General features: G+C 33.0%; 1 protein-coding gene across 2 annotated transcripts in view; it reads left to right on the top strand.

Annotated features, from left to right (window-relative positions):
- Window positions 1-52: 52 nt before the first annotated feature.
- The window catches only part of LOC114337420 (vacuole membrane protein 1), a 79,333-nt gene continuing 66,129 nt past the window's right edge, over window positions 53-13,256 (top strand). The window contains exons 1-2 of one of the 2 annotated variants that reach the window (XM_028287878.2): window positions 53-198; window positions 6,030-6,257. In XM_028287878.2, the coding sequence (XP_028143679.1) occupies window positions 6,072-6,257 (186 nt within the window). In that variant the 5' untranslated portion in view covers window positions 53-198; window positions 6,030-6,071. The remainder of the gene's footprint in view (window positions 199-6,029; window positions 6,258-13,256) is intronic. The other variant, XM_028288107.2, reaches the window with a different exon arrangement.

The following is a 13,256-nucleotide window of genomic DNA, read 5'->3' as shown; positions in this document are numbered from 1 at the left end:
ATCGCAATCAAGAACGTAAGTTACGAGTGGTCAAAACTGTCATGGTAAATGGCATGATTTGACATTTGATCATGGCCAGATTTTTCATGACAATTTTTATAGAATCAAGTAAACTTCACGGTTGTTAGTTTTGTCTTCTCTGGTTTTTTTAACGGTAATGTGCGTAATAAGTGGCTTTTTGTCCATATCATTATAAAGGTAAGTTTTTATTGATAATTATTACAATTAAATTACGTGAACGCCCGCTTCTTGCTAGTGTTTAAGTTATAAAGATTGCACAGATTTTAGGTTAGGTTTCACTTTTTTAATTAATATTTTAGTGATTCAGTGGCCGAAATCCATGGTTTTTAATTTATTGATTTATTAAAGGAGACTTGTTTTTAGTTTCCTCAATTGGTGATGTTATCAAATGCAAAAATACAGGTTTTTTGACTTCCGAATACTAAGGACACGTAATGTCATGTTTTCAACATTTTTTTCTGTTTGAGTTATTAATTTGTAGAGCAAATCAATGATAATTAAGTCATGAAGTATTAGTTTAACTACTAGTTGGTTAATTTATTCTGAGCAGTGCGATAATTGATATAATTGCAGTGATTCAAAGGTACACAGATTCAACTAATGAAAACATCAATTATTATTTGTTTAAATAGTAAATTTTGCTTGAATAAATCCAAAATGTATAAAAAATGATCCGAATTAACGTTATGAGTTCCATTGTTTTGTCAAATGTTTGCGTGTGATACAAATATTTTCATGTTTCAACTTCATTCAAATTATTTATGTAGATTGTACTACAATAATATCAGCATATGTTTTGCTGGCAGTTTTATCCATTACAGTAAAGCTTTTGACGCATGTCATGAACGTTATTTATTTAATATTTTCTCTTCCATTCCTGCCACATCTGTCCACAATCAATTTTCCCTGTTGGTAATTTTCCCTAATTCTGATAATTTTCCGGTATATTTTTTCCAATATATCTTTTACTCCTCATTTTTTCAAGTTGTTGAGTTGGTTGAATATTGTTTTTGTACTCTTCCAAAGATATTTTAAGCATCACATGTTTAACGACATTTTTGTTTTCAGGAAAGTTAGCATATCTATTTTATAAGGCCGAATTCAGACCAAGACTGCAATTTATTGCTAATTTATTACGAAAACAAAAAAAATTACTGCTGTATGCGTTCCTGAGAAACAATGGTTATACTTACTCTCGGCAAGGAAAAGAGCTATAGGGCCTTGGCGGCATATTTTGTTGCTAGTTAACTGCTTATCGTTATTGACCAATCTCCAAAAACTATTCCATCATCCCCTAAGGCCTAAGGGTTCAACTCACCCCCCAGAAAAGTCGAAATTTCAACAAAAAACGAATCTAGCAAAGTGAACCACAAATAATTAATTATTAATTAATTGCTGAACTTATATGCTATAAGAAATTGCTATTGCAGCAACTGTTTCCAAGAAACATTGGTTATGCTTACTTTAAGGTACGATTCTGACAATGACTGTAGACGGCAGATGGCAGTTACAGTTGTCACCATGACAGATGCCATTACTTTGCACGATTAATTTGTATAATTATTAGCAACTGATGTTCTGCCGGACAGCAACTAAAAATATAAGAGAAATTGAAAAATAAGTTAAACAAAAAAAATTAAAAATTGTAAGAAATTTAAAACATAAAATTAATAGATTATAGCAAATTAATTAATAAATTGTAAAAATAGATTTAGTAATTTAGTAAAAAATGTAAAAATATAAAAATATCTGTAATCCCATCAGGAAAAACGACCTGGATTAGTCACTAGAGGTCAGGTTATGTGTATAAACAATAAATAAAAAAAAATGAATAACCATTTTCAATTTCGTTGCAAAACGAAAATACAGCCGAACCATATTCTAGTCCAATCAGAGAGTGCATCAAGCAATAAATAAATAAATAAAAAAAAATAAATAGTTGCAGTCCGATGTCAGAATCAGTCTCATACAAATTAATAGTGCAAAGTAGTGACATCTGTCATGGCGACAACTGCAACTGACGTCTGCAGTTGCCGTCTGCCACCTGCAGTCGTTATCAGAATCGTACCTTTACAGTAAAGCTAGCATTGTCATAGCTATATCTCGACAATGGAAAGGGCTCATCTTGGCGGGACATTTTGTTGGTTAGTATTTGCTATTGCTTGGTACATTGACCAACCCCCAAAAACTACCCCATCGTCCCCTTGCACAAAACTCATTCCTGAAAAAATCGAAATATCAGCCAAAAACTATGAAACTAGCAACATGCAATCCAAGGAATTAATTGCTAATGTATTGCTGAAGTCTTACACCAAGAAACAATTTATTGCTGTAACTATTTCCTAGAAGGAATGGTTATGCTATGGTTATGGTACATCAGGGCAGGGCCCACTTGTGAGCCCTTCAGACACTTAGACCTCCTATGGCGGGTCCATTGTATCACATGGTTATGCTAACTTTACAGTAACACTAGGAAGCCATAGCTATGTCTCAGCAATAAAAAAAGCTACAAAAAGAGCTTTAAAAAAGGGATGATGGGTTAGTTTTCGGAGATTATTTAATGTATTAATCAATAGCAATTAAGTAGCCAATAAAATATGCACTAAGATGGGCCCTGTAGCCACTTTCCTGTTGAGATATAGATATGACGCTGCTAGCTTTACTGTAAAGTTAGCATACTCATTGTTTTCAGAAACGGCTACACCAATAATTTTTTTTTCAGTAATAAATTACAATAAATTAACAATAAATTATAGGTTTGAATTCGGCCTTATAAAATGGATATGTTAACTGTACTTACATCATTTTCCGTGTTTTTCCAAAGATATTTTAAGCATAGCATGTAAAAAGGTGTTTTTGTTTATGTGGTTTCCAAATATTTAATTATTATTATATTTGAATGGTATTTCGAAAATATTTCCATTTTCTCTGATAAAAATCTTTTGTTATTAATCACCATAGATAATCAGCACTCCATACGACTACTGTTTTAATAGTAATTTATTGTGTCTGCATAACTTTGTATAGTATTTCTAAAATGTTTCTATTTTCTCTGATAAAAATCTTTGATCATTAATCACCATTGATAATAATCAGCACTCCATAAAGTTTAAAGTTTCATTCAGAACTTGCACTCTCAAATCAAAGCTAATCAAACACCATGAACTTCACATGCAACAAAACAAACAAATATTGACTGAAGGTGATGTAACAATTCAAATACATCGCAGGTGAAAAGAGATATTTTTTTGATGATGTTAGGCACTTCTCTATATTTTTAAGAACAATTTTCTAATTTTTTTTACAGCATTATTTTCATCTTTGATTGTGTCATAGCATTTACAACAAACATAAAGAATGCTTTGTGTATTTAATATATTGGAACTAACAAAACAATAAATGACCTTGTCTCTTTTTATACTAATTATTTTTGGATTTGCAGTTAACCTTGCAATTTCGATATGGAGTAAAATACATTTAATCACATCTACCTAGGCTTCAAGGAAATTTATACAAACAGAAAATTATGTAGATAACCAACAAAACTTGAATAATGTATTAAGCACAGTACCATGTTATCAAAAACCTACATACATTTGTTTAAAGAAGTATTTATAACTGTTTTTGTATATTATAGCTTGTATTAGAAATAAAAACATAAAGAAGTGTGACAAAAAGGACTTGAACTAAATACAATAAAATCATAAAACAAGCTATAAATGTATTATGGTATAAGGATATTACAATTTTCAAAACCTCTGTTAAACCTTTTTCTGTGTAGCACTTTCATTATAGTAACCGTGTCTCATAGATCTTTTTATCATGACTTGATTCCTCTTCTTTCTTCCTTCTATTTATTTGCTTCTATTTTGTTTCTTTATCTATCTGCTGTCACTAACTCTTTTTACATGGCTGTATTAATTTGTTTCCCTGATGTATGTCTATATTAGTTTTTCTTGCGATGTTTTCTTGTTCTTTCCTGATTGTAAGTGTGATAGGTGTGATAAGGAGTTTTTTGTAATATTTGTATCTTACATGACGTCTTTACACAGTAAAATTTAAAATAAACAAGATAGACAAAACAGAAAAAAAGCAGTAAATACTTTTCCAACATCATTACGTGTTCTTATTAAAATAATAATTAATAAAACAAATTAATTATTTCGCAAACGAGTATATTTAACATAAATTCTGAAATACATCAATTTTTTATGTATATACAGAGTTTTTCATGTTAAAGGGATATAATGTTGCATTGAAAGTACAACGCATTCCTTCCAGTCTCCAATATTTTATGTTAGTACTTGTCATATTGTTCTTGGCTTCATTCACAGTGCCTTCCAAACTTTGACGGTTGGTAGCAGCCATTTTCTTAAAGCTACATCACTTTCTACATCTGTCAAATTGATTGTCATTTATTCAGTTCACTGGTTCAGCAATTAATCAGCTAACACCTACATGTGGTCAAAATACAAGATCTCTATCCAGCGTATCCTTTTCATACCTTGCAGAAAGTGTAGGTACTATACACCCTATGAAATTATGTTAAGTAAACGGTTCTGGCTATTACCAGAGGCGTACGACAGGGGACAGTGAATGGTTGATCCTTCCGAAATTCTACGCCACTTTCGGAATTGCCATTTTAGCGCAATTTTTCGATTCTCAAATACTCTATGTAAATAACAAACTCTTCATTCGTAACTATAAAGTCATTAGTTTTCGAGATAATTGAAGTTAAACACGTAAAGGCACACAATACATTAATTAAAGTAGCTGTGCCGTTACATGTTTTTCTGAAGCTATTTCCGTGTGGCATTTTTATGATTAACTACGTAGTGGGAAATAAGCCACAATTAAATTGAAAAAATAATTTTATTAGTTACATGTTTAACTTCAAATATCTCGAAAACTAATGACTTTATCATTACGAGTGAAGAGGATGTTATTTACATAGAGAGTATTGAAGAATCGAAAAATTGCGCTAAAATGGCAATTTCGCCAGTGGCGTAGAATTTGAGAAGGGTCAACCATTCATTGTCCCCTGTCGTATGCCTCTGGTAATAGCCAGAACCGTTTACTTAACATAATTTCATAGGGTGTATAGTACCTACACTTTCTGCCAAGTATGAAAAGGATACGCCGGATAGAGATCTTGTATTTTGAGCACATGCAGGTGTTAGCTGATTAATTACTGAACCAGTGAACTGAATAAATGACAATCAATTTGACAGGTGTAGAAAGTGATGTAGCTTTAAGAAAATGGCTGCTACCAACCGTCAAAGTTTGGAAGACACTGTGAATGAATCCAAGAACAATATGACAAGTGATTTTGGTTAAATTTTAATATTTTGAGGTCTAGAATCTACAACTCAGAGATTTGACATTCTTAATGAAACACCCTGTATATTTCAGTATTTTCTTAAAATAAAAATTGTTTGTGCAGTAATTAAGCTGTATCTTAGATTTCCTTAGCATATGTATAGTCGGAAAAATGAAAGAATACCCATGAACGAACATATAAAACACGTTGTATTTTCCTGTCACCGTGTCACACAGAAAATTGCCCAGCGCAATTACATGTAATAATAATTATTACATGTACTTGCGCTGGCCAATTTTTTGTGGGACACGGTGACAGGAAAATACAGCGTGTTTTATGTGTTCGTTCATGGGTATTCTTTCATTTTTCCTACTGTATATGTATTTATTCAGGAAGCAAAGTAAAAATAAAGTCAAGATAGTTCTGGTTTAAACCGATACTTACTAGTTTACGAATTCCAGTGAACAGGTTTTGTTTTTTTTTACTTATTTTGTGTTCTAATAAACAAAATAAATAGAATTGCTCGTTCTTTGTTACCTGAATTACGTACAGTTTAAGATTTTTGCACCACAACTTTGTATCACGTCTTTCCAAGCACTTATTCCCATTAACACCAGTAACTAACACTGCAATAATCAAAATTAATTAACATTTCCTACTAATATTTCGCAGTACTTATTTTCCCCAGATAAACTAACCGAAGACAGACAGAATTGTGAAAAAAGTTAATATGCCTGTCAAAAAAAATCGGAAAGCTCGTCCCGCCTTTAGCACACAGAACACGAAACAAACATCCACCGGAAACCCCCCGAAAAATTTAAAAATTTCGGACGAATTGTTGTATTTGAACAAAGAGCAGTTGAAGATTGAGTGCCGAAAGAGGGGACAAAAAACAACCGGCACCAAGAATGAGTTGGTATGAGGCTGAGTTTGACGTAGATTTGCGATTCAAAAGTTTTAATTTTACTTCATTATTATTATTAGTATGGCTTAATATTGATTTTACCTAGATAAATGCGAATGCAGTTTCAGAAAGCAACACTTCCCTAAGAAATTAACGCACCACCTTCAAAATTTGTCATTTTTAATGTCTCGAATTTCCTAAACCTGTTGTCCTATTTTAGTGATTTTTTTTTAACATGTCATAGCCTTATTCCTTAACAATATCGCTGTAATAATATTGTTGGTAGACAGATAAATCGTCATTGTATACCGGGTGTACCAATCAATCTGTGATTTTATCTCAAAGTTGCGTGACCCTATTAGACCTGGATCCCACGTAAGAGAAAAAAGTTGATTAATAGCAAGCTGAAAATTTGTTAACAGCTTAACGGTGTCTAGTCGGATAAACATTGATGCACGGGAACACTGGAACAGGGGAAGTTTTAACGGTGGAACATGGTAAACGTGTCGTCCTGACAAGTTTATGATGGTGAAAAATAGCAAGTTGTTTTTAAGTTTATTCAATAGCCAACGTTATATAATATATGAAAAAATGTTTGTCCGACAAAAAGGTTGGGCATTTTAACGAGTCCGACACGTAGAACATGTCACATCACAGGAACTATGTTGGTGATGAATAGCAGTCTGATTTTTGCATGAGAGTTTAATGAAAGGTTAAAAAAGCAATTGGAAGTTCTGTCGGACAAAATTAATGGGAAATTTTCCTAGTCGGACATTCTAAACATGTAAGATATAGACAAAAATGTTGGTGATAAATAGCAAGCTAATTTTGATTTGTTTATGTACAAATTATATTTTGTAACGCAAAAAGTTATATGTCGGACAAAAAGTTTGGGCAAATCGAAGGAAATAAATAAAAAACATTTTTTCAGAATGACTTAGTCACATATTGATAAAGTTATTTTAGTTGTATATTATTATTTATATTCACATATTTGTATGTGCATATATATGCATATATTCACATATTTGCATGCACACTCCAAAAACAGTGAGGTAAGTATCAGTGCATGTATATATTGCAAAACGATTATTTTTTGGGTGGAGTTTGTTCTAGATATTCTCAAAATGACAATAAAAAATGTCAAAGAACATGTGAAAGCAATCTCTTAGGGTTTTCTAATTAGGCGCATCAGAAAGTACGGAAAATTTGCTACAAAAAACGTTGTATACATTTTTTTCCATACTCAAATATTAACCTTGTAAACGACATTGAAAAATGTGAAGAGTCTTAAACTTTGGTGCTTATAAGAATAGACGTAAATATGACACATTATGCTTATTAATAGAAGTATGTATTAGAAGGCTGCATTTGTCAGTGTGACACTTTGTGCTATACACAGTAGTATTTGAAAGTACATGGTCTCTGAGTTTCTGTTTGCGACGTGTGTTGGAAATTAAATTTTATATTAACTATGGAGTGCTTTTGTGTCTATTTTTGAGTGTAAACAGTTTAAATTTTAAGTCGCCAAATCAAAAGTGAAACCATTCAACGGAACATTTTTGAGTAATTTTCGAACATTTTACAAAGTTAGTAAAATACTTGGTCATCAATTCAATGATATTCAGTTGCCAGATAATTGTGAAAATTCTATTGAATATCATTCTTCGTGCTATAATGCTTTGCTTGATTGAAAAAGGGTACCTAAATAAATTATTACCAAAATTGTATCACGTAATTTTTCTCAACTTTCTACAAATGAAATAATAATGTAATTAATATGTCACATGGCTAGAAATAATTTGCTGCCAAAATAAATCGATTAGTTTAAATTTGAAGTTACGATTGCAATTTATTATGAATTATTGTCAAAAGTGACAGTTTTTCTTAAATGGAAATGTATTCATAGACATAAGGGTAGACAGGGAATACAGTGCAAAAAGTCGATAGGTGGTCTATCTATCTCTTTTAACCAAGCGATCCCGCGCATGTGGCAGACAAAGATAGCTAGACCACTCAATCCATAATATAATTTGCCTGATCTACTATAAATGTATTACAGTGAGGTATCTAAATGATGTTGAGATAAATCGAAAGATATCGATTGTAATTGATTGCAGGTACTTTTGACATAGAATAATCACCCCTTATTGAAATTTCAAAAATTATTTTTTAAAATTGTCCGACTACAAAATCTACCCCTTATTTTTTTCCGACAATAGTCATTCTTGGTAAGGAATAATTGACTTAATTAAATTTCGTCTTTGTCGGAAAGCTATTTATCACCAGCATTTTTGTCTATATCTTACCTGTTTAGAATGTCCGACTACGAAAACTTCCCATTAATTTTGTTGGACAGAACTTCCAATTGCTTTTTTAACCTTTCATTAAACTCTCATGCAAAAATCAGACTGCTATTCATCACCAACATAATTCCTGTGATGTGACATGTTCTACGTGTCGGACTCGTTAAAATGCCCAACATTTTTGTCGGACAAACATTTTCTCATATATTACATAACGTTGGCTATCGAATAAATTTAAAAACAACTTGCTATTTTTCACAATCATAAACTTGTCAGGACGACACGTTTATCATGCTCCACAGTTAAAACTTCCCCTGTTCCAGTGTTCCCGTGCATTAAAGTTTGTCCAACTAGACACCGTTAAGCCATTAACAAATTTTCAGCTTGCTATTAATCAACTTTTCTTTCTTACGCGGGATCCAGGTCTATATGGAATATTCTAGCATTTATAAAATACTGAAATTACCCAACTATAGCCTCATGTTTTCTTAACAGTCTGTTTTTTTATTTATTTGCTTATGTTAGATAATAAAAAAGTTAGGTACTTTAACAACTAGCCTTGTTTTTTATCAATACAGGGTGTTTTTAAATAAGTATGGCAAACTTTAAGGAGTAATTCTGCATAAAAAATAATGACAATTTGCTTTATAAACGTATGTTCGCAAATGATTCGTTTCCGAGATAGAGGCTGTTGAAATCTTTCTTACAAACTGACAATTTATTTATTGCTCTAAAACCGGTTGATATATGCAAATGAAATTTGGTGGGTTTTAGGAGGTATGTAGTTATTGCGCATTTTTTTATATACAATTAGGAATTTAATATTCATCATTGGCACGCATACAGTTAATATGACCCTTATGTGCCTCAATGGTGAACACAAAATTCTTAATTATTGTATGTCAAAAAATGCACAATAACTACCTTTTAAAACCCACCAAATTTCATTTACATATGGGCGGCTGAAAGGCAAAGTGGTCTAAGTCACTTTTTTTGTCATTTTGAGTTATGGTCATATTTGGATTGCCAGCAGCTGATTTCATTTTATGGCAAAGAGACCCAAGTCGTAGTTCGCCTAAAAATCCGCTAGAGCGCAGAAGCTTACTGTGCCTGACTGATGTCAGCTGTATATTCGGCCGGCAGAGTGGTCTAAGTCAGACTTAGACCAGTTTGCCTGAAATCGATTTGTTCATTCACTTGTCATACCAGCTGAGGCTTGAAACAGTTGCTTTCTTTTGCCAATAATTATTGTTGTGTTTATAAAGTTCACGGTGATGGAAGACGATAATACACCTAGTGAGCCTAGCGTTCTTCAGTACTCAGGATCAGATGACTTCCAACCTTCTGATGAATTTAGTTCAGGTAAGAAAATAAATAATTATGAACCTAACCTCAAAACTTGTACCGGGCTGGGCCTAGATCTACACATTACTATACTACATTCGCTCTCGCGAGATTTTTTTTGACACATTCGGAATAGGAAACATACAACACAAAAATTCCTACCTCACACTATTAACTGCTAAAATCAACTCAAATCAACTTAATCTTTCATTAAAAAAAGAAGAATTATTAGAAATAGTGGGAGTGTCTACTAACCTCATAAAATTTTGTGAAGTTTATTTCTACAAAATATTTTTATTTTGTACAATAAATAATTTTCTCATTTGCTATCAATACATTATAATGGTTTAAATAAATAATTATTGATTGGCGTAAGGTTTATGTTATTTTTATGTCTGTTTACTATTAATAATATTGGATATGAGCAGGTGCGTTGGTTTTGTAGTAATTTCCAGTCACTTCTGACAACTGAACTTTTCAAAAAAGAAATTACTAACGTCAGTGTCAAAAAAAAATCTCGCGAGAGCGAATGTAGTATAGGTACTTTTTTTAGAGCGTACAGCTATAGTTCAATCTGTATAAACGAATATGTGTTTTTTGTTACAGATGACTCTCGGCACTCTGGAAACCCTGAAAATTCTGCTGGTGATGGTGATGGCGAAGGACATGATGAAATGATTCCAGTTGCTGTTCAAGAAGAGCCACCCAAAAGGACACGAAAACGTCAAAGAAGAGAAAGCAAGCGACAAATTAGAAAGAAGCAAAGGAATTCTGGTTCGTCCTATAAAACAGAGAAAGGTAAAACAGTTCTAGCAAAATTATTTAGAAATACTCCGTGCTTGTGCAAAACGAAATGTGACAATAACATTGATGAAGAAGCAAGGAAACATGCTTTTTCAGTTTTTTTGGAAGTTGGGATCTTTCAAATTGCAAAATGCCTATTTGTGTGGCTTGGTTAAGCAAGAAATCCCAAAATGTCGTCGGCCAAGGGATGGTTCCCGCCCAAACAAGAGCTCGTCCAACCATTTTTACATTCATAATGTGGATGGCAAAAACATCAATGTTTGTAGACAGTATTTAGTTGACACCTTTCAGATCAGCCACGGTCGATTGACGCGATCCTTGAAGAAGCTAAAAGATGGAAAAACACCTGGATTGGACGAACGTGGCTGTCATGTTCCAGCCAACAAAATTGCTGTTGATCGTATGAATGTTGTTAGGGAACATATATTCTCTTTTCCTGCGTACCAATCGCATTACACTAGGACTCAAAACCCTAACAGAAAGTATTTACCATCACACTTGACCATCACTGCTATGTACAAGTCGTATTTAGAATACTGTAATGGGAAAGGCGATCCTGTCAGTGAGGCGGTGTATCGTCGCACATTTAACTCTGAGTTCAACTTACATTTTCATTCCCCTCTAAAAGATACTTGCGGAAAATGCGATGTGTTTAAAACTAAATTGAACGTATTACAAAATGAGCAGGAAAAACAACATTTGAAAGCAATGCATGAACTGCATTTAAGAAAAGCAGAAGCTGCTAGGTCAGCAAAGGACGAAGACGCAAAGCAATCAAAAGATGATCCAAACTATTATGCGTTCACATTTGACCTGGAAAAGGCTTTACCATTTCCTAGACTTACTACTGGTATAGCTTATTATAAGCGAAACATGTATTTGTACAATTTAGGGTGTCACGAACTCAAAAATGGGTTAGGGTTTATGTACACATGGGACGAAACCCAAGCTTCCCGTGGTTCCCAAGAGATTAGTTCCTGCGTAACCAAGTACTTGCTATCAAGGGCTAAAGATTGCAAACATATTGTTATGTACAGCGATACATGTACTGGACAAAACAGAAATTGGAACTTTGCTCTTGCTATGCAAAAGTTGACACAGGTGGAAACGTCTATCGATGTAATTGATTTGAAATACATGGTAAGTGGCCATTCAATTTTACCAAATGACACGGACTTTGCTTCAATCGAGTCCTATGCGCAGAAAAAGCTACAGGTAATTTATTCCCCAAATGAGTGGAATGAGGCCATCCTGAAATGCCGAAGTAAGAATCCGTTTCACTTAACAAAAATGGACAGAGAGGACTTCTATTCCACCACGGAGTTAGTTGATGCTGTAACTAAACGGTCAGTGAACGTTGATAAAGGAAACTTCAACTGGCTGAAAACCCAGTGGATCAGATTTATCAGAGAAGATCCTTTTGTCCTTTTCTACAAGGAAACTCTACAGAAAGATGTACAGTTTGAATCAGTGTCTCTCGCTTGGTCGAAACAAAAGACAAAGAAAAATCGAAACAATGACCAAATACCTGTTGGGTTGATTGAACAAAGTCACTTGTACAATGCTCCCCGTCCTGAGACTAAAGAGAAGAAAAGGGATATGTTAGAACTTTTGGACTATATTCCACCCGTTCATCATGAGTTCTACCGTAACTTGATCACAGGTGATGATGTTGAGGACATTGGACTTCTGGAAGAGGTGGCTGAACCAGAGCAAGACGAAAACATTGATTAAAAAAAACATTTATCTGATGTAGGCCTATCATGTTTTTTTATACAAGTTGAACTGTAATAAAGTAAGCTACTTTTTATTATTACCAGTTTTTTTATTTTTCATTTTCCCAGATAGCTAAAAGTATCAACTAATGTAAGCCAAAGTGATCTAAGTCACGTTTTACGGTAAAGTGGTCTAAGTCCTGACTTAGACCACTTTTACCCATCTAATTAATTAAAATTGGTATTAAAACTTACTTAAGGTAAAGTGGTCTAAGTCAGTTTTTTGGTTATAGCGTTAAGGAAAAACACGCTAAAAAAACGTTATATGCTTTAAAAAATAAAAGATTATTGTACAAAAGTAACTAAAAAATAATTGTTTAACTAAAGTCAGTCATTACAAAATTATTGCAAAAAATCAAAAACATCAATTATCTCAGAAACAGGTTTGTATGACTTAGACCACTTTGCATTTCAGCCGCCCATATATCAACCGGTTTTAGAGCAATAAATAAATCGTCAGTTTGTATGAAAGATTTCAACACCCTCTATCTCGGAAACGAAGCATTTGCGGACATACATTTATAAAGCAAACTGTCATTATTTTTTCATGTAGACTTTCCTCTTAAAGTTTGCCATGTTTATTTAAAAACACCCTGTATTGATGGAAAACAAGGCTAGTTGTTAAACTACCTAACTTTTTTATTATCCAACATAAGCGAATTAATAAAAAACAGAATGTTAAGAAAACATGATAGTCGAGGAAATGAAGCATTTTGGCTCGCAATTTTTTCGTCCAGCATGGATTTACTTGAAATTTTCACAGAAGGTAGGAAATAGTCCAA

Source organism: Diabrotica virgifera, chromosome 5 (genome assembly GCF_917563875.1).
Source record: "Diabrotica virgifera virgifera chromosome 5, PGI_DIABVI_V3a".
NCBI lineage: Eukaryota > Metazoa > Arthropoda > Insecta > Coleoptera > Chrysomelidae > Diabrotica > Diabrotica virgifera.
This window is presented reverse-complemented; position numbering and strand designations above follow the sequence as displayed.